Consider the following 23,396-nt stretch of genomic DNA (forward strand, 5'->3'; position numbering starts at 1 on the left):
ATACAGGTTTATGGAATTTGAGTTGAATTTTTCGAGAGAAATTTTTTTATAGAGCTGCAAAGTATCAAAAAAACTTTAAGGAACAAAACAATGTATTTTTTTAAAGCACGGAGTAAGGAAGATAAAATTTTTTTAAAACCACCGATAACGCATTAAAATTGAAATTTTAAGCTTCAAAATGCTTTTTATATTTTTTGTCTACGATGATTTCTCGCCGAGTTACAGCGGTTCGAAAAATAGTTAAAAAAATTTTTAAGATATGAAAAATATTCTTAATTTTTTTAGTACTGTATATATTATACATATATATAATAAATTAAAATAAAAGAATAATATCTATATACCTAATAAAAAAAATCTAATAGAAAGTCTAATAAAATATCTATATAAAAAATCTACATTAATATCTATATTAAATTAAAACTATTCGAGCTAATTAAATTAAAATTTTATTAGATTAAAATAATTATGTAAAGTCTCGCGACTTTAAAATGACAAAGTCGCATTAGAATACTCTCGCGATTCGCGTTATAGTCACGGCGCCGAATGAACGATGACCGGCACACCTCGAAGTTACGCAGCCGGATACACGCGCGATCAAATGTCTGGGCACGACGCGACGGATAGACGAATCCTTATCAGCACGGTGCAAATTATAGAACCTATAAGCCCGAGCGCCATATCGCGGGGTACGCAGGCAAAGCCGCTGGGTTCCCCGGGGCGATGCATATTCAACGGATCCCCCGGGCTCGCGAAGCCCCAACGATGCGACAACAATCAGCGAAACAAACCCACTTATGATCAACAAGAGTATATGTCAGCCGTTGGACCCGCGAGCCGCGCGTCTCGCGGACAACTTGTACGCTGAATATTCATGAGCCTGCTCCATACGTTGCCGCAGAGAGGAGGAGATGAAAGAGACATCGAGCGAAGCGGGATGGCAGGAATGAGAGGAAGCTTATATTGTGATAGCATTGATTTGTCTTACACATTTGCGCTATTGATCGATAATACTTTGTACAGTCAGCCCGACAAGACTGACGTCGCGGTTGTTCAATCGCGTATTTAATACACTCTTTAATCTATAAACGAAAAGTTTGCTCTGCTAACGACACACGGAGAGAGAAAGGAATGGTATTCGGAGAAAACAGTACAACGCGGCCATCGCAACCGTAATGATCCGCAACACTTAAGCTTACAGTTTAAATAAATGCTCTCTGAATGCGTACGTAATGCGTACGTTTCATAGTCCAAGATGTATGAGTCGGCTATTACTGAAATAATGCGGCCTATTAAAACGTCTATCAATGTGTCTCGTGTATTTGCTTTCCTGACCGAAGAGTTCTTATTAAAAAAGGCCCTGGCGATACGAATGTATCCCGGGTGTTATAGAGGTAATGAGCCTTGCAGCGAAGCAATGGTGCATATCGATAAACCTGATCGCCGCCTGCACCTCTAGCTTCGAAACTGCATACGCAATCACCGAGGATTGTCGCATTGTTACATTTCGTCCTATTAAATCTGATTTTTTCTTGCAACGATAAAAAATATATACACATAAATCTACAACGCTTACAAATCCTATTCTAAATTAATAATCTATTCCTTTTTCTTCTCTAAAATGTGTCACTAATATCAATTTACTTATTACCTCAATTAATCTGCATAATCACGAACGAATCTCTCTCTCGACTGATGATCTCGCGCTCGCCTTCCGCCCATAGCGAGGCCGTGATCGCTCAATCATGCGTGTTAGGTGCCGACGATAATAATTCGTGCTCTCCGGTGGATGCACTCGAGGTCGCGAAGGTGGAGAACCTCGAACAGGTTGCGCAAGACTACCGTCATCGTTATTCGTCGGAGGCTCGATGAAGGAGTCGATAAGTGGCACCGGAGAGAGAGAGATAGAGAGTATGTAGTAGGAACAATTTTGTTGGACGGGCGTGGATCGGTCGACCACCGGAGCGTTGCCGGTAATCAACGTGGACATCCGGTAGTAATAATTCATCGATCACTGCGAAGCCGCAGCGGCACTCGTTCGCTGTTACCCGACGAGTAATTATAGAAAGGGTCGATTATTTTTGTTCCTTTTTTTCCTCCTCGGAACAGCTAATCGATATCATTAATCAGAGGACACCCCCATAGCGAGACTCATCGCAAAGTCGCAGCAATGCAGAGATACCGCGGCGAGTTATGTTACCGGGAAATCGCGCTGCCGGGAATATCACGCGTAATTGATTCCCCCGCCGAAGTATATACAGGATACGCGCAGATGCATAAATCAGATTTATTCCCGCGCCAGAGAGCGAGCGCGTCGAGAGTCGTTAGCCGATCTGGTTTTGACGCAAAAACGGCACGACAGTTTAGCCCCGTGCGGTCCATTCGGACCCGCATTTATTATCTCCGTTTCACGCCGGCTAATCGATAATAATTTGTCGATACTTAATCCGTTGAATTATGCTCTTTTGGACTTTCTCCGAGTAACAAGAGAATGTGTGCGTTATTCCATTCCGGCTTGGTCTAAGGTAGAGTCAATCAGAGTCTAGTCAACTGTCAGTTTTGGCAGTTGACCAGACTCTGATTATAGGGACTCTAGTCTAAGGAAAACGCGTCTTCGTTAATTAACGCAGAAAAAAGTGAATCCGTTGGTGATCATCTCCACGTTACGATGTTACGAGGGACGTCCGATCATAAAATCTCGGATTTCACGTCGTTTGTCGTGGAAACAAACTTGCGTCGGCACCTTCCGCGTAGGCGGACGTCGTAGAAAAGGACGCGCGTCTTTCAGTAGCAGAGTCCCTCAGCATCCGTCCTGGGTACCGCAATTCCGACATAAGTTATCGATATTAAATTGACCGTGACTGCCTGGTTATTCGATGACAATGGGATGTCATCGGTCTTCCGAGCTATTAGATCATGCACGAAGGTGCCCATATATATATTTTGCGCGCGCATGCGCATTTGCCTATCTCGTGCCCGTTTTCGCATCTTTCTCGCGCGCGTGTATGCGTGTATGCACGCGGTGAACGTGCGAGGGTTGCTTGCTGATCGTGCTCGCACGTCCGCGTGCACGATTGATTTATCACACGCCAAGAGACAGATTGCCGCACGACTTTGCTCCGGAGTCGGAGAAAAGAGAAAATTCTCTCTCACTCTCTCTCTTTCTCTTCCTCGAGAGAAGAACAGAGTGGAAAAAGAAGGGAAGCCTGTGTGCGAGATACCGTGCACGCTTTCGCGACTCGACTTATCTCGTTTCTTTTAATCCGGCCGGCTCTCCTGGCCTGCGACGTAAATGGAACCTATAGCGGACTAGCTGCGGAGAATGATAAAAGGTTCCGCTGCAACGCGTATTCTTGTGAAACGCGAAAGTTCCGTTGGTAAGAATCAACTCGCGTTGAGCACTCTATCCTATCGGCGTCCCCCATTTACTTTTATCTCATTCATTTGTGTAAAACTTATCGAAATTTGAATATCTTTAAATATTTCAAAAAACATTGGATCAAAAAAATCGGCGATATCAATGATCATATCATTACAATTAGCACAATTTCCTTAGAAATGTAGTAGTAATAATTTTAAGCAATAATTTTCGAGTTATAAGCAATTGAAAGTAAAGGATTTTTCACAAAACCTTGTGGAAATAAAATATTAACAAAATCACATTTTTCAGTTTAATTTCAAGTAGAGTTTATTTTAATAGAATTTTAATTTTTAAGGCTTACAATTAGTTACAAAGATACATGATGGAAAAATTAATAACTTCCCTTGACATTTTCGCTGAGGAAAAATTATTTCCAAATAACTTAGGAATCTCCTATTAATCCTTTGATACTTGCAATAACTTTCGATAAATATTGAATCATTTTATGCTTTCGACAAATATGTCATTTACTATCAAATACTTACAATTAGTGACGAATATGTACCAGCAGGTTGCTGCTTCAGCAACAGGTTGCTGGCTGCGGGCGAGGAATCAGGTGGCTCGAGTTCAGTGAAAGATAAGCAAGTTCAAGGACCAATGTTGCCTTCCACCGACATTCTCTGTGCGCGGTGCGAACGAGATGAAAGAGCGTCGCGGACGAGAGAGATGACAGGGAAGGGGACGCAAACGCGCTATGTCCGAGACTTTTCGTAGAGAAGATAACAACTTGATAATGACCCCGAGGTCCCCCGAGAGATAACCGAATGGTGAACATCTCGGAGCGTCGGAGTCGTAGCGTCGGTATTTGGATCCTTGTCGGGATCCTTGCGCGTCTGGGATCATTATAGTGATTAATGCTGATAGAAAGCGCCGATAGCGCTGATTTATCGATGTCACCGGCAACGGATCCGGGGGAGACGGTGACGAGATAAATGGTGAAACGCGTCCTCTTCTGGGCGCCTTCTTCCTGTGCCCGCTTGGAGTATAAAGCTTGCGAAATAAACGTCGCCTGGGAATCTAACGTTGCGCGTATTACAGGAGCTGAAGGGATGAAAAATCGATTTGCGTCGCTCCTATTTTTATTCTTGTGATTCAGGAGAGAATATTGATGTGCATTCTTGGAAATATATTCTCTCAGCGTTATTATATATATATATATATATATATATATATATATATATGCAGGGTGTCCGATAACTCGCGAACCACCTTTCGTGGGTAGGTAGAGCATGTTAAACTGAATAGAAAAGTCCTCTACCATTTTGCGATTTTCTCAATAATTAATGAGAAATAAATTAAAGAAAATCAGCCAATTCGAGCGATGATAAGCGTGCGGCGAGAAGAGACAACCCACTCGGGGGTCCAGAGTTAGCGCTACTCGTATGTAATTACTGTCTTTTGTAAAGCGCTCCTCCCCGCTTCATCGCGCGCCTAGCAACCGTGTAACATTATACTGTTTTTTTCGCTTAGTAACGATATAAAACTGGGCTGTCTTTTCTCGCCGTCGTCACGCGAATTGGCTGATCTTCTTTAATTTATTTCTCATTAATTATTGCGTTAATATATATATATATATATATATTACTGTCTAATATTATTAATAAAATTGTCACTTGCGATAACTCATCAGCGAAGCAAAAAAATAATAATCGCGAACTGTTATGTGATCTCGTCCGCCAGGTAGGAGGTCGGGCTTTGTATATCTTGTATATAAGGCTCGGCCTCTCAGAGTTTCTCTGCAAGGGATTCTATTTGTTTAATCGAGTTGAATACATTAGTCTACGTTTGTGTGTATTTGTGAATGGTGCACCGGAAAAACATTGTGGTATCTCTATTGCATTAATAAAAGAACCTCTGTTGTTCCTTTGATTAAATACATATACATATAAAACTTTAAAAATTTATAATAATTAAATAAATAAATATAAAGTGATAAATGGATATGGATAGAGATAATATATATATAATAATTAATATTATAAATAATAATTAATGTATGTAATTAATGGATTAGATAATAAATAACAACTTGCTGTCCGAGATTGTTTAAAGAACACTCATTCGCGAGATAATGTACAATTTTAAGTGAGCAAACGTCAATAAAACAGGTACTTTGTAAAATTTACTCATGCATGACAATTTCGATCAACAGTGGGCAGAATAAAAATTATATATAATTATCTCTGTGCATTTTCCCCGTCACGTTTCGTTCGATGAGATATTCGGGACGCGGCGAACAGTTTATCATTCTTCCGTCACGAATAATTCTCTAAGGCCTGATTGCATCATCTTGGTTTTAAGCGAGATTTAAATATATATTTGTCTTTATTTATTTAGAAAGAAAGATAAAGATACATACATATTTAAGTCTCGCTTAAAGCCAAAATAACGTTGGTACAATCGAGCCTAAGCATCATTTTTAAAGCTTCTCCTATTCCCAATGCGATTTGTGACCGTAACGTTCAGAGACAATCGTTGACGATACAAAATGATCGAGTAGCAATTCAGATCCTGACTGGAGGACACAGCGTCGTTTGTAAGCTCGCCATTCAGATATTGCCTCGCATATGATAATTCGCCGTGAACCAACCGGCCACCAAAGATCTCGAGATCCCGTCACGGGCAATAGGTAATAGCGGCCCGGACTTAGGTCCCGATAAGCCCCGGGGCTCTTTTGCCCCGGACCACCCCTGAGTGAATGTGCATAGATTCGAAAAAGCATCCGAAGTGTTATTGAGCCGTGGTATTTTAAACATCACACGCCTGAAATACGATCGAGTGGTAACGCACAGATATAACAGACAGCATTGTATACTTTTAAAAAATGTGCAGAATCTTTTGTGTTATTTTCAACATTGCAAACCCATGTAGATCGTACTACAAAAGTAATGATATAAAAAAAATTGCGCGCCAAGTGAAAGTAGAAACTTTTGTACCAGTGGAAAATTTAAGTTGCAAACCTATAGAGTCGTATAATGAACCAGTGAAAAATTTAAGTGGTTGCAAACCCATGTAGAATAGTATAAAAATTAAAAAATTATTAAAATTAATACGAATAAAAAAAATTTAAAAAATTTTAATTAAAAAAACTAGGCACTGCTAAATTTCAAAATTAAGTTTAGCATATTGTTTAATTTAGCAGTGCCTAGTTTTTTTAATTAAAATTTTTTAATTTTTTTTTATTCGTATTAATTTTAATAATTTTTTAATTTTTATACTATTCTACATGGGTTTGCAACTTAAATTTTTCACTGGTTCATTATACGACTCTATAGATTTGCAACTTAAATTTTCCACTGGTACAAAAGTTTCTACTTTCACTTGGCGCGCAATTTTTTTTATATCATTACTTTTGTAGTACGATCTACATGGGTTTGCAATGGATAATTTTTCATATGATTCTACATGGGTTTGCAATAGGTAATTTTTTATACTACAATTCTACATGGGTTTGTAATGGGTAATTTTTCACTACTGGCGTGCCCATACTAGGCGCCTTTTTTTACCTTTTTTTTAAAGGTAAGTTTTTATAGGGATATCATTCATTTTTGTATATGATTTAGATTTACTAGGGTTGCTCAAATAATGCCATTTTTTTCAGAAACTATTTATTAAACAGGTTTGAAATGTTTTTAAACATACATGGATATTTCTTCTTTTTAAATATATATTATTTTTTAATATAATCTCAATCAACTTCTATAACCTTATACCAGCACGATACAAGTATATGTATGCCTTTACTGTATCAACTCTTGTTTTTTCTACGTAACCATGTCATCACAGCTTCAATCATCCCCTCATCATCTTCCCAATCTTGTTTCGCAGAGATCTTTAAATTATATGTTTAACACAGTTTAGCGATAGCTTCCAATATTTAACTTTTTGAACCACTTAATTAAATGCACTTCGCGAAATACGGTTTGGAAGATGAAGAGAGCGTGATTCAAATGTGAAAACATGGTTACGTGGAAAGGACAAAAGTTGGTACAGTAAAGGCAAGTAAATACATATAATGTATTGTACTGGCATAAAGCAATAGAAGTTGATTGAGATTATCATGTATATTGTGTATAAATTGTTGAATAAATATTCTGAAAAAATAATGTAGGGCATTACTTTTTGAGCAACTCTAGTACTATTTCAAAAGATTACAATGTCCTCATTCTGTATCTGTAATGTAAAATATTTAAATCATATTTTATATTAATAATTATATACTTATGAAAGAAATAGTAGCATAGGATGGCAGCGTAACAAGAAAGTAGTTATTATTGTGGAAGAAATATAGAACATCACATATAAGTAGTATAGCATATCACATGTATGTAGTATACATTGCAAAATGTAGATCCTTCTATTTCTTTCTTGAATACATATTTATATAATGATATTTGCAACTACTTTCTTGTTACGTTACCATTTTACTATTTCTTTCATAATAATAACTACTTTCATGCTACGCTACCATCCTACTATTTCTTTCATAAGTATATAATTATTGATATAAAATAAGGAACCGAATAATAAAAGCTAATAATAATAAATAACGTAAAGATGTATTTTTGATAGCTCATAGCACTCATAATAGTGCTATGATTATCTATACATTATTTATTATTATTAGCTTTTATTCGCTTCCTTATTTTACATCAATAATTATGTACTTATAAAAGAAATAGTAGGATGGTAGCGTAGCATGAAAGTAGTTATTATTATGAAAGAAATAGTAAAATAAAATGGTAACGATACATGTGATATGCAATATATTACATACATGTGATATGCAATACTACTTATATGTGATATACTATATTTTTTTGCATAATAATATAATAATAACTATTTTCTTGTTACGTAACCATCCTATTATTTTTTCATAAGAATATAATTGTTAATATTGTTATAAGAAATATAAAATAAAATAATTACTTGATTCTTATAAATCTCATCTTCTTCTTCTATCGATTATGACCCTTTGGCTGGATTCTCTTATAATAAATAAAAACGAGCTAACCGCACACTTAACCTATGTCACATGTCACATATCACATACACGTTATATATATCCCGGAACATTTAACCTATAAGCACACATCTGTCTGTGGTAAACATTACGAAGCACTAGCGCCCTTGTACCAAAAGCTGGAACTGTACAAGAATCGCGCATGCGCATTGGGGACTTGCGTGAACGATGATGATAATGAACGACGTGGACGTTTCTTACACGAAATTTTTTATATTGAGACTTAACATCATAATATTTCCGTTTACAAAGCATATAGAGCAAAAATAAAGACACTTTCCTTATATAATTCGACTTCAATCTATCGATTAAAACTAGTAAAAACTCGATCGCTTCAGCCGTTATTGAGCATCCGAAATCTATGATTATCTCAACTGTTCGATTCGCGTAAAGATACACGGTGCCTCGCTTCTAAGGGGTCGGCTTCGCCCAAACTAGGCGCGAGACACTACCGTGTCTCTTGATAATTATAATTTTATTAGTCCAATTACTTAACTTAATTTAATTAATTGCAAAATATTAAGAAAGATTTGTATCAAGTTAGCAATAATTCTATTATACCTATACTTTGACATAAAATACCTCACTTTCTCCTCTGTCATCTGAAAAAGTTTAAAGTCGGGATTCATACACAAGATCGAAACTGTTCACGAAGAAATATGCCGCTGAAAAATTCGTCTTGACTTTAACGACAGGCGGACCCGCCGCATCGTTATCGACTTAACTTGTCGAGCCCTGCGAGACCCACCTATCCCTTCGTCCGGCGACGCGACATACAAATTTATCTCGTTATCCAACACGCCGCTGGTACGAAGCGCATTGCGCACACGTGGGGTCCACCACGGGTGCCCCGCGTCGACGTACAAGCGGAGCTAAACAAATCCGCCGGCTCGGATACGCAATAAACGTCGACACGGCGATATGCCTATACGCGGGACTTGTACAGGCGACAGTTAGGTGTTTCACTTTCCCCATGTGGAAGGCTCCACCGATCAGGGAAAGAAATGTGGCGCTTAAATAAGAGATCGATGGGAGAAGCTGGTCGCGGGAAGGATGGTACCTTGGAGATTACCTCGCGAGAAGAAAACGCACGTATAAGTAAGATCTCGGGATTTTATGTCGTTACCTCACACGAAGCTGCCGGTCCAAACCGGCCGTTAAGAGCGAGCCTCTCTTATACTTCTCTCTCCCTTTCTCTGACAGTTCTTATTCTTACTTCTCCTCGTCGCAGCCCCAGCATCCTCTTTCTCTCGTCTCTCGTTGATTTGCCTCTCTGGCGTTGCGTCTCGGTTCTCCACGGACCGTGGGTGGCTCAAGCGTTCGACATGTAAACAGGTGTAAACGGGACTCTCGCTTCCTCGCAATGATTCATGCGTATTCACTTGCGACGCCTAATCGCACGGACACCTACACGCGGAACTCGTCGCGGAATTACGCGAGGCAAATGTGAAATCCAAAGAATCTACCTGTGCAGTAAATACGTAAGCCTCAGTTAATTTATACGCATTCACGCACTAACACGCGCTATAAAAGTAAGAACACTAGACTATCGTGATTGCTAATGCGACTATTTAGCTATGAACGCCGATGTTTAATTAAATTTTCAGAGCCGTGCGAATTCATGACGAATTAAATATGACGATCATTCTAATTTGCACACATCTTGTGAATCAAATGGTGTAATAAAAAATTAGCAATTTGTTATTTCAATTAAAAATTTAACTGTTCAGCTAGTCCAAAGATATTCGATTAATTTGAAATAATACAGCATGTATTTTATTTCAAAAAAATTAAAGTTTGATTGTCTTTTTTTTTGTCAAATATTTTTATATCAAAGAAAATTATAGCTTCAGATTTACCGAGCATAGAAATAGGACCACACATTTGCGCTGTAAACGTTTCTTATTAAAAAATAGTGGGCGTGGCATACCGAGTCCCGAGGCATGGAAGAGCAAGTAGGCCGATGTTAGAGATACGTTGAAACTTAAACGGACTCACGCGTGTAATAAATGTGTTAGAATTACGGCAGAATTGTGTCCCATTTTTCCAGACACGGCTTAGGTTTTAACAACGATCATTCTCGAGGCACTAATACGGTAGAAGCATCGCCGTCGATTGGAATTTATGAGCCTTAGATATCATGATGCTCCTCGCATTAGAGAACAGTTAGAAGAATGTGTAACGTATATATACGATGTGGCGAACGTGAAATATAATCCGAGCATAATAAATGCTATTACTAGACAAAATTAGATGTTTGGAAACTCTCGCGCGAGGAAATGAAATCGATATATATTTATGCAAATATTTAATATGTAAAAAGTTTCGGTGATTCACATTTCTGATTCGAGGTAAAATGGAAGACTAGGGACCAGTTTCACCATCTCTGGTATTTAAGAATTGCCAACTGCAAAGCTTAAAACTGATCATCTTTACCCACAGACATCCTATTATACTTGGCAATATTATTGAAAAGTATCTCATAAATTTTTTTATTATTAAATCTTTTACTTTTTATTTTATACTACGCTTCTCTTCTTTCCTATGACAAGAATAGGTTAGAAATCACAACTTAAGACAATTTTTGATGTCTTGCTGACAAATTTAATCGGCTGATTAACCGGAGATGGTGAAACTGGTCCTAGTCGATGCCTAAAAGCAAGTCGATGTTTTTTTTACGGGGCACTTGTATTTCGAATACAATAGCTGCAGCGTTATCCAAAGCTAGTCTAGATAATGGCGACACGCGTGGGTGTGTTTTGTAGGGGGTTGTATCACGCCGCGACACCACCGTGTTCGATCCCGTGCACCCCGTAAATGGGAATACCTGTCTATGCGGCATTACGGCGCGGCGGCTTAAATCAGCCCCGAGGAATCTCGAGAGACACGGGTGTTCAATTACCCGGTCATAAACCTTTACTAGCCCACGAGGTGGACGGCGACGAGTTCGTTCGCGCGATTCGCCTCTCCGAGGATTCTCTATGGGCACCATGACGATCGAGTGCTGAGCCTCTACGATCTTTACGATCTCGTATAGAACCCCCACCATGACGCTAAACACCGCGAGGTGAGAAAATACACCGCTGGTGTACCTATTATACGTTTCAGTGGTGTTTCCGGTAAGATGTTTCGAAGAAAATTCTGGCTGCACTTTGCGATTTTTTCCTTCTCAAAAATTAAGCATTTGCTCTCCCTTTGAATAAACGCTGGAATTTACTTGCACGTTTAATCTAAAAAGAAATAAAAATAACAAAATAACAAAAAAAAAAATTAATTAAAAAAAATTTTTTTAAATAAAAAAAAATTAAAAACACAAAGAAAATCTTTCTAGACATACACCTATATCTTGTCGCGGCGAGAAGCTTTTACTACCAAAAGATGTATAAAGTTCAAATTATAAGTATTCTAATTCTGCAAGTAACATTTTGAATCATGCCCCCTTTGGAAAAAATCCTGTAGACCCTCCCCCCTCTTTCTCTTTCTCTTTCTCTTTCTCTTTCTCTTTTTCTTCTGTTCGAATATTATAATCACTGCTGTCGGAATGTCGCGATCATCTCGCTTCGTAATAATTACGTTCGGAAATATTGCGATGATTTTAATTACGACCTCGCTCGCGACGATGCCATATACATAACTTGGAACGAAAGCGAACGTTCTCGCAACATTGTCGATTATGCATCGCGCGCCGTCGACGAGTAAATCGAGGAGGGATTTGTCACCTTTTTATCGACGCCGCGGCTGTAAAGCGTAAAGCATAATAAAGTATACACGAAGCACAGAGTCCCCCGGGCTATCGCCATTATTCTTCCCGATGGATAAGAGAGAGAAAGAGAGAGAAGCCACGCGGCATTGTGTCGAAGGTGCATTACGATGTAACGCACAAGCGGGATAAGACGCGCGCCTCCGTCTCTGGTGCATCCGATGCATCCGATGCGCCCGATACGCGGGTATACTTTTGTAAAGATGTCAGAACGAGGGACGCCGCGCGCCTTCGTACCATTTAATTTTCAACGATTAATCAGTCTAACGATACCGATTGTATCGCGGGCAATAAAATGCGGCGTAATAAGGAGTCGGCATCTCGCATAACGCAGAACTTCGATGTTAATCGCGAGAAAGAAAGAGAGAGAGAAAGAGAAAGAAAGAAAGGAAAAAGAAAAGAGATAGGGTTATATCTGCAACTGTAAATCAATAAACGATACGTAGCGCGGAGGGCACCACCCTATGCCACCGGCACCGGTGAAAAATATATCGCCAGGACGTGCCACGGAATCGGAGTTCGACAGCCACGAGTAATATACATACATAGGTACCCGTGTGCGCGCGCGCGCGCGGACATATTTTTCCGACGACCGACTTGGGGCCCCAGGTCGTTACTTAGTAGCTTATTTATTTTTGCATAGATAATCCGCGCGAGATACGGAACGAGATGTGGGTGGAGCGCATATGCTTGAGTCACGTGTGATTAAGCGATGTTATCCGCGGTTCTCGGTGCCGTCGCACCTGTATACCCGGAACGCCTACGTCGAGAGAGAGGAGACTCTCTCTTCGCCTCCGGTCTATCTTCCCTCATCCCTGAAACTCGCGAGAATCGACGGCCCTGGCGATGTCCTTCGTTGGAGAAAAAAATATATGCTTGAACAGCAAGGATAGGTATTAAATAATTTTGATGCTAAAGAGTTGACAGTATTCAGAGAGCTATTTTCTCTACGGCAAACTAATATGATTTTAGTAAACGATATTAAAAGAACAAAAAATGTAATTAGAAAATGTTTTACATACATACGTAAATAAGTATGTAATAATTATATTTAATAATTATATTTTTATTATAATATTATATTTATATTATATTTTTTTATTATATTTATATTTATAGCTTTTGTATTACTATATTTATATCTATTTTTTATTACATTTATTTTTATTATATTTTATATAATTATATTTTTATTCATATTTTTATTTTTTTATTTTATAATTATACTTAATTTGGCGGATATTCATAATACGATTTAATAGCGAAAATACTACGTACCACATGTAACGATTTATTGCAGCTCGATAAATAACGGTTCGCGCAATAACTGCAATTCTGTGCAAACACAAATTAAGCGATACCGAATGTATGTGTACGTTGATCATTATTCAATGCGCTCCTTTGTGCGTTTCGCGAAAAGCCGCGTATATACGTTTGCATATACAACGATGCACAACCGGGTTACGGACATTGTTGCAATCTTATGTGCGCCTTTCTCAAACGGTACCAATAATGCCGGCATATTTCATCGTTCGCCACGCGCGGGAGTAAGCGGTTCGACGGCCGATTGAATATCGGGAAAAACGATAATAACAGCCCGTTTCCACGGCAGTTCTGCTAAAAGTATCGGATAATTATCGCCGCGCGGCGAGAGTTATTATACGCACACCTGTCGCTGCGCTTATATGTGTTCGTGGGCGTAGAATGTAGAGAGAGAGAGAGAGAGAGCAACGCGTATCTATGTATGTATGCCTATTGAAGCAAAAATGAGAAAACGCGAACCGTATATATTTATAATTGCGCTTTCTGTCGCGGCAAAACCGATAGCGGCTCCATACAGAGAAGACAAGCGAGAACGAAGGAAGGGAAACCCATGTGAGTCAATGGTGCTTATAGCTATATGTGTGTTCCTTCCAACAAACTATTATCCTGTTTACCAGCTCGCGAGAGGAAGAGACTATTCGACGTAAAGAGAAGACGTCAGACGCCGTTCGGGGTGATGTCTACATAAGCGGAGTTTTATTGCATTAGTTACGGGCAATTTCTATGTCTCGTTTTTGCAATAGCGTGTAATGGACGTAAAATTTAGATAATCGCGGTAAAGATAAATTATTCCTTTTTCTTGTGACATAATGGCATTGTTGATTAATGTGATCAGTTAAAAGTAATAATTAATTAAGGGGCTACATACCTTTGTCGCGCGCAAAAGTGGCCTGTTTTCGACATTTTTTTCTCAATAAATAAAATGGTAATCAATGCTGTTTTTTTTTAATTTTTGTTATTTATTTGAGTGTATGTATATAAAAAATTATTGTTTTATTAAAAAATTATAATTTTTATGACAAGTTGCGTGCATGATTTTAATGTCTGTGCATGATTTTGCACTGTAAGTTAATTTGATCTAAAAATTAAAAATATTTTCTTATAAAAAAATGTTATAGTTATGATCTGTCGAGGAGAATTTTTATTATTTATAAAAATTCACGAAATTAAGTAACTTGAAGGAGAAAAGTTACAAGTTTTTGCCTCAAAACTTTTTCTACTTTTTTGTTATTAAAAAAAAAAAAACAAAATGGAAAATCAAAAAAGTTCCCGATAGATCGTAACTATAACATTTTTTTACAAGAAAATATTTTTATTTTTTAGATTGAATTAACCTATAGTGCAAAATCATGCAAACACTAGAACTATCACTAGTGTGCACGCAACTTGACATAAAAATTATAATTTTTTATAAAACTTAATAATTTTTTATATATGCATACGTTCAAATCTTTAACAAATAAAATAAAGAAACTCTATTGATTACTATATTATTTACTGAGGAAAGTACCTAAAGATCATTTTTTTTTGCGAGCGACAAAGATATCCCCTTAAATTGGAAACTAATAAATTAATTACTATTAAGAAATAAATCAATAAATTTATTAGTTGTTAAATTAATTTGTTTATTAATGTTAATTTAGATAAATATAAATATATTTAAATATATAATTAAATATATAAGTATAATTATAAATATAATTATAAATTATAAGAATGATTAAATATAATTATAAATTAATATTAATTTATTTAGTAATTAATTAATTACGAACAAAAAGAAATATAAACGACGCTCTACTTTTCTAACATGAATACTATTAATATATTCATACTTTCTGTTTGTATAGCTTGCATTTTTTATATCTATTCCTTGTTCCTCGTACGTTATCCCCGTATCTCATTGTGCGTCGGTCCTTAGTCAGCTCCGAGAGTATGTTGCCATACGCACACGTGCAAACTATCGATGTCTCCAGTCTTTCGCGCGGCGCGGCGAGTCGGCGATATCGTCGACTTAAATTAAGAGGGGACCACGCTCGATTAGTTCCAGCGGTCGTCCAGCACGCGTTCTTTTTCTCCTCGTTAGTTATCGGCGTGTACATACATACACCGGGACTCTCCGATATACGGGGGCCCACCAAATCCCGCGGTCGCGAGCGATGACGCGAGAAAACGCAAGGAAGCCGGTGTTCCCCGGCGTATCTCGTGATTCAGTAGCGTCTTATAGCGAGGACTTACCCGACCGAGTAATGCAGTACTCGTGTACCGGTACCGATACACCGGGAGGCCTCCCTCTCGAGAGATCGCCGCTCAATAAGAAAACGGCTATCTCTCCTCTTCTGTGTCGGCGGTATCAGGTCCAATCCGAGATCGGTCCAACGTCAGTAGCGAATGTCGGCGGTACTTTTGACCGGATTTGCTCGACCGGGGGATATCGGAGTAGCTGTATGATCGGATTTACGGCGATTGCTTCGCTATTTCTAGCCGGGTGAAAAGTAGCGATAGCGACGTAGTGGTACCTTGGTTCCGACTTTGATGTTCAGTTTAAAATCCGCTCTTTTTTCGACTCCTTGATTTATGGAAATTTTTTTATCACGATGCGAGGTGCGGAAGGTCACGTTGCTGCTAATGTGTTGCCATGTTAATTCGCAAAGATTAAGCAAAGACTATGATAGACATAAACTTATTTACTGTTTGGTTACGGTGAATTTATATAGCCATTCACATACACGTGAGCAACCATTGTGTGTACTTTCACAGTCTTTGATTTAAATCTGCGAGCAATCCATTTTTTTGGCGTCGTGATAGACGATAGTTCCAGGTTAACTAATCGGTCGGCCGGTTAAACTAATTGCAAATTTATGAAACCATGCGTTCTTTTTCACCTTCTTCCCAGGAAAATTCGCAAGTTATTGTACCTGAAGAATTCCAATTAGTTTCGTATAAATTGAAATAGATCATAATAAGCTATTATTCTGTTATCGATTTTGTATTCAGCTTATTTTATTTATTGCCGTATATTAAATTATGTATATTCATAAAAGAACCAAAATTTTTTTTCGTATCAATTACCTTTATAAAATCTTGTGATGTGCGATATATTTATAAACTTGTTTAAATTATGAAATGTATTACGGAACGAATTAAACTAAATTCGCTGAGTTAGCAAGCATTCTTGACAAGGGAACCGTTTCGTTAGATGATACTGAATTATACTAAGATACGCGTAAAAAAATGAAAAAGCACCATAAACAATTGTGTCGATGCCTCGTGTTTTAGCCGAGTGTTTAGTCTCGCGACCGCGCCCGATAAAATTAACATACTTTTCACTTTATCATTGGTATGTAAAAGAGAGAGACGAAAGTGCACGGTCGCTATATATCGGAAATCTCGTGGCGCTCCATTTCCAGGATAATAGACTGCCTCATTTATTCCGCCCCAATTCCTCGACCACGCCCGACCGAAGTGTTTATCAGTTTATCAACGTAGCGGACGCGCATGCGTACGACGCAGATAAGAACCCCGCTAAATAACAACATCGGCGCGGCCCACGAGCACCCAATAGAGCTCTTAGAATAGAAGAGTGCCTTTATTTATTCGCCTTTAAGGTGACACGCACCCGCGCCTGCGTGCGATAAAATAATTACGGCGGCTCGATTTTATTATCGCGCCGCAGGTATTTGCAATTTTGCATGGCCGATTTCTGATCGGTACGCCTCGTTCGCGCGAGGTTTATAATACCATATGATATCATTTTATTCGGCGCAATGCGCCCGACTCGACATCACGCTGTGCAACCGAGAAAATGTTTCTCCGCATCAGCGTTGAGAAATATAGCCTCATATATACACACGTGCGTATTTTCTTAAGAGGCACACTGTTATTTTTTTCGCGCCTGGCCGAAGGAATAACTGTCATCCTAATGTGTCGGGACGCGATTAAAGGTTGCGCATGTGCGTGCCGTGATTTTGAAATTATGTTAGCATATATCCCGATATCAAAAAAGTAAAAGTGTTTCATAACTTGCATTCACGTATACATGTGGACATGCTTAAGTATGTAGATTGCTCTATACGATCAATTATTTTCGTAAAAACTCGAAGAAACCTATTCTCGAATTTTCATACTTTTCATACATTTGCCATATCGATGTTAATTCTCAATCATTTCTTTTTTATTAACGTCGTCAGCAAACTGGGTGTTTTAAGTTTATTCTATATTATTTTTATGTTCTAGACTTTCAAAAGATCCAAAAAACTTTTGGATTATTCGTTAATATCTCTATTACAATAGATTTTAAAGCCAAATGTTAAACCCAATTGTTTATACAAAACAAAATTTGAACAGCAATTTGGGAAAAAAAATGGAAATTTGCTTGTGCCTTAAAAGATCCAGGTTGCTGACGGAGGGTTAAGAACCCCGTAACTCGTAAAGGTCTTGGAACCAAGGCAATGAGAGAAAAATAAGGGCCGTTACAGAAAAAGCTCATTCCCGTTACAACCTACGCACGTAGAACCCGAAAGCATACCACGTGCGCGCGTTCTCCATATTCGCGTGCGATATTCCAGTTAAGTGCATTGTCCCGATGTGCGGTGGTATCTCGAATTTCCGATCGCACCTGTACCACACCATCGGCATTCAAATCGGCGTCAATGCGGATGGTGCTCGCTAAAACGCGTTCGCGTATATAAAGGGAGGCGAAGGAGCGAGTATATGTGGACGGAGAAATGGGAGGAAGTGCACGGGGATACACTCTGGTAGGGAAACGATCGCAAACACGAGCCACGCATTCCCCGCTTAAGTGAATTCCTGAAGTCGACCCCGCGGCACGGATGTCGAAAAACGCCAGAGATCGTACGCATTTGCGTCTCTTGCGCGGACCTTTTGTGCACCATATAAAAACAGGGCATCAGATGGGAGTTAAAGGAAACCGCGAACGAAAGGCACAGACATATACGACATGACAAAACGTTGGAAAGAATTATCGAGAGAGATACGGTGTCACATGGTGTCATGACGTCTCTCGTCACCTCGTTACTCAGCCGTCTCGCATTAGCCTCCTTTGCGCCTTTTATCACCCAGCACGTATCTACCTACTTGGGCGATCAATTGATGCGCAACATAACTCCGCATCGAGGATACCGGTGGCTGGTACATAGAATCACACTTAGTGAATATATATCCGGTAGATGCGGAAAGAGAGAGAGAGAGAGAGAGAGAGAGAGAGAGAGAGAGAGAGAGAGAGAGAGCTCTTCCCCAGAAGAACGATGCCTACTTCGTCGTCTTCGTCTTGCTCCTCCCTCGATGTGGTTCTATCAACGCACAGAGGCAAAGTACGGTAGCCACCTATGACCTCTTGCTACGCAGGGACGCATCGATCTCCACAAGTTTATGTAAACTTGGTAAATTAATTTTCTTTAACATCGTTCAACTGTGTGCGAGAGCAAGACAATGCATCATTTCTTTACAAAAATTAACTATAAATTGATATATGTTTTTTTCTCTAAAAAAAATCTAAGAATCCAAAAAGCTATGAGTATAAGAAGTGAATGGCGTTCGCAAAATTTCTACTTCCACCGCGAAAAAGTCCGCGGGCGATCTCAGAAATTATGCGATGGGGTCGCGTATGCACTTTCACGTGGGCGCCCCGCGAGTTTCCAGAGAAGTTACGATATACGGTTTGATCTACGGACAACAATTAAGCATGGCATTATAAATACCGCGCTCGCGCGTTTTGCCAACGTAACTCCTTCGTCGGCCGGAGGCAACGTAATGGCGCCTGAAAGATGCGTACCTGACCCTTAATGCGCGTAGGTGAACCTACGCGCCCTATGAGAACCTCATCTTTACCGGGTACATACATTCGTTCTTCTCTCCGCTCTCCGCTCATCCGAGAGAAGCGTATGGAAATTGGTTGGCAAAGTCGGAGACAAGTCGATAGCTTTCTAATAAATTGATGATTGTTCGAATATGCGTTCTTACTTCATATATCAACGAGAACTCCATAATGAACAGTTTCAAATTTCCCAGACGATCTTCCTGCTCTGAAAAAACTTATGTTTCGAGAAAATTATTGGATATAGTCTCCGTATAAAAAAATCATGTGTTTTTGACATATTGAAATTGTAAATAATGGGTTTGTGGACGAATAAAACTTCTTTTTTTTAAAGAGAGAAATGTGGACAGAACTTTACTTGAAATTTAACTGTTAATTGATCCACACCTAGTAATCTGATGGCACCTATCGCTTCTTCAACCAGTCGTAATCTTTAAATATATCTACCATCGCAGTCCTATCTGCCACGATCCCTTTTAAAAGCTACATCTGCAGCCGGTCGAGCGCCGAGGTGATTTTTTCCGAAATATGTAACGCGCGTCGTGTCGGGAAATATTCAAATCGTCTCCTCAAGGTATCAGGTATCGGCGCTGGCTCGCGGCCATAACCGCGGGCGGAATAATTTCGAGCCACTGACGATAATAAATGCGCGCGCGTCACGAGCGCCTCACGTGCGTGAGACTCGATCTCTCTCGGTGAGGTTCTCTCTAGTAGTTTATAGGGTTCCTTCTCTCTTTTATGTCTGTGGTTGTACCCGGCCACATACGTACGATAATGCACGCTTTTCCCCGTGGCAGTGTCACCGTCGCCCAGAGCAAGGCATAGCATTAACTGGCCGTTGCCCGACTCGCACGAGGAGGACGATCTCGCCTCACTCGACTCTCGTAACCGGCGCCTCCTCGGCCTCTACGGTCCATCAAGGTAGTGGGTATGTATATACGGTAGCCGTCAACGTGTCAACCGGTGACTAATGGATCCGCGCTGACGAGACGACGTTGGTAGCGCGGACCCGGTACGTAAGTAGCGTGGTCGATAGCGGTCCCGACGATATAAGCGGTATATAAGCGTCGCCTTATTATAAATAGACACTTAAGACACTTAGAGCTCGCATTCTACTCTCTTGGAACACGGAAATTCATCTTATCAGCGAAGAGAGGAAATAAATTACACCCGCCTGGGTTGACTCGCGTGATTAGGCAAGCGCTTGCTCGGACACGAGAAGCTTTAGCCAAATTAAAATGATTTTAAATGCGAAGAAAGTGAAATTGTGGCACGTACAAATGCTTTTTTATGTATTTCGATTATTTAAAAGTCCATTAGAAAGGCTAGAGATACGAGATAGAGGATCTACGCGAGCCTTTAAGATATACAAGAATAGAAAAATTGATCTAAAGAATTCAGTTGATGTTTAACATCCATTTGAAATGATTACTAAAGCCAAATCTGATCAAACGTCTTGGAAAACTCTTGCCATTTGTTGTCTTAAGTGCTATTCGGGTAGCGCTATGAAATCTAGCGAAGACTTTTCTCATTCCACGTAATAATGTCCACGATACGAGATATAATGTCGCTAGTAGAAGACATTTAATGTTCCTGATAATAACGGCACGTTAAGGTCCAGAGATATCTAATCATTCGGTTATGGCCCTTCACTTTTGCCTACGGCGATAGTGCACATCGTGTTTCGACACATTGTGTTCCGAGAAAACGTTTCTCGACACGCAATAGTTCCGCGAATCGGCGAGATTATCTTTCATTTATGCGGATCAACGGGCGGCACAATGTATTTGCTAATCTGCGATATAAACGTCCCGGTAGATTTACTCGCGACACGCGAATTTCAGCGAAATGATGTCCGTCCGGAACGATGATCTCACCCTACCCCAGCCGAGATTGTCGTTAAGATACCTACACGAGACGACAATTCTCGACACGTAAATCTTATACGTAAAAGCTCGCAAAAATGTTTGCATGGCGCGCGAGCAATCGATATATTTGCGTTATCGTTAACGATGATATAAATAACGGGAATGTATGTATTCGAGTAAAATGGTAGCCACCCTCGAAGAAACGGCATTCCTCGCTTCTCATAGATTTGTCGCCGAGCTCAATTATTCTGTAACATATTCGAAAGTTTTTGCTCCTCCTCGGAGGCGAGGGCAATTTAACCCTTTTACTTTCGGTACATAATCGCGCAATTGCCTTTGGTGAAACCTTTACTCTAATTGACTCATTAATATTCCGATAAACACGACATTAATTTCGTACGTATAAAACGTAAACGCGATACGTAAGGAGATACGAAAGGAGATACAAGAGAAGAGAGAAATCTTTGAAAGGAGCCGAGTGGGCGACCAACGTTGCAATCATCAATAATTTACTTACTTACCCCATGATTTACTTATCCCACATGCGCTCTCCCTTTTCGACGATTCCTCCTCTCTCGTTGCTTCTTCGCCTGGAATTAGTCTTCTTAGGATGATGCACCGATGCTCGATTTATCATCCATCCTTATCTCTTCCGACCGTATTAGAATTTTTCTCTTTTTACCTCTCCGTTTTTCCTTGTTTCCTCCTCGCTGGTGCGAGGCCCAACAGGTGACAGGTACTCATCTAAAACAATTACGGAGAATCGCGGTTATTTACGAGATAGAGAGCGTCATTGACGCTGGAGAGGAGGAGCGATGATGATTCGAGCGGCTTCCCCCGGGCGACTAGGCGGCCGTGAACGGCCGGCATGATTGAGAGCGCATAATGCGAGATGTTGAGGCAGGTCGGGAATCGGCGCTAATGATCGGGCGTGGGTGCGAATTAAGTGGCGATGGCCGCGGAGGACGATGTGCCGACGACCTCGCGGTTCCGGGGATGGATCGAACGTGCAAGCTCACCTTCTCCGCGAACAACTATGGCCGCGTTTAACAGTCGTATATGCGAAATACCAGCCATCGTGAAAATTGGATGCTTGATTGGATGCGCGTTTCGTATTTCAGAGGTAAATAGCGTCTCTCGCATCCAATTAGTGTGTCGATCATATATACAGAGTGTTTAAAAAAAAGGATCATATATTTTAAGAACAAATAGTATTGATCAAAACAAAAAAAAGTTTAATTAACATAGGTCTTACAATTAATATCTTCCAAGATATAGGCTATCTTTCTATTTAGCTTTTTGTCTTTTTCTTATTGGCCGCATCACAACGCGGTAAACAAAAATAAAATAATCACATCTGCAAAAATCATATCTGCTACTTCCCGCGTGAAATATTAGGTTTCTATGTATACGTATGTTCACTGATTAAACTGCACATTCTAACTAAACTTTATTGTTCTCTTTTTAATATAATTTCATACTGATACCTACAAACCTATTGTTATTACAACTCAATGTTATAGCAAAACTAAATACTCTTTTGTTTAATGTATTGTAAAAGTGACACAATCAATAAAAAAAGGACAAAGAACTGAAATAAAAAGATAGCCTGCATCTTGGAAGATATTAATTGTAGAACCCATGTTAATTCGATTTTTTTGTTTTGATTAATTGGGGGTTTAAAAATTCTATGCGACACTAGTGGTGGTCGCGTGAACTATCATTAATGGCCGCCGCGAATGTACATCTAACATTAATTAAAAGTTATTTATCTGCTATTTACTCTGAAAAAAATGATTCTGATGTCAAGACACTTGTTTGTAGACATAAGGAATATAAATCTACTTTTTCTTGACTTTTCATAGTTACACCGCACATAATAATCCGGAATTTATAACATTCTGGCCTTCGATCATATTCCTTGATGAAGGCGTAGCTTTTGTATAATCACAGAGTGTGTTTAGCCGCAATGACAACATCTTTTTCATTAAAAGAATTTCATTTTTTTATGATTTAATATACTTAAACTGTTGCTGTTGTATATTCGCGGCGGCCATATTTGTTTTATTTCAGCAGCGCCTCCCTTGCCGCGGTGGACGTTTTCTTCGCCAATACTACCTGTTCATAAAATATGTATACCCTTTTTTTTAACACCCTGTATA

General features: G+C 39.4%; 1 protein-coding gene across 1 annotated transcript in view; it reads right to left on the minus strand.

Moving 5' to 3' along the window:
- LOC145939729 (uncharacterized) overlaps positions 1–23,396 on the minus strand; it is a 471,008-nt gene that overhangs the window by 77,660 nt on the left and 369,952 nt on the right. Inside the window, exon 4 of the mRNA XM_083044285.1 lies at positions 21,756–21,978. Coding sequence (XP_082900411.1) covers positions 21,975–21,978 — 4 coding nt within the window. The 3' untranslated portion in view covers positions 21,756–21,974. The remainder of the gene's footprint in view (positions 1–21,755; positions 21,979–23,396) is intronic.

This window comes from Prenolepis imparis, unplaced genomic scaffold (assembly GCF_030444845.1).
Source record: "Prenolepis imparis isolate NDT839.2.m4 unplaced genomic scaffold, iyPreImpa1.0 SCAF_8, whole genome shotgun sequence".
Taxonomy (NCBI): domain Eukaryota; kingdom Metazoa; phylum Arthropoda; class Insecta; order Hymenoptera; family Formicidae; genus Prenolepis; species Prenolepis imparis.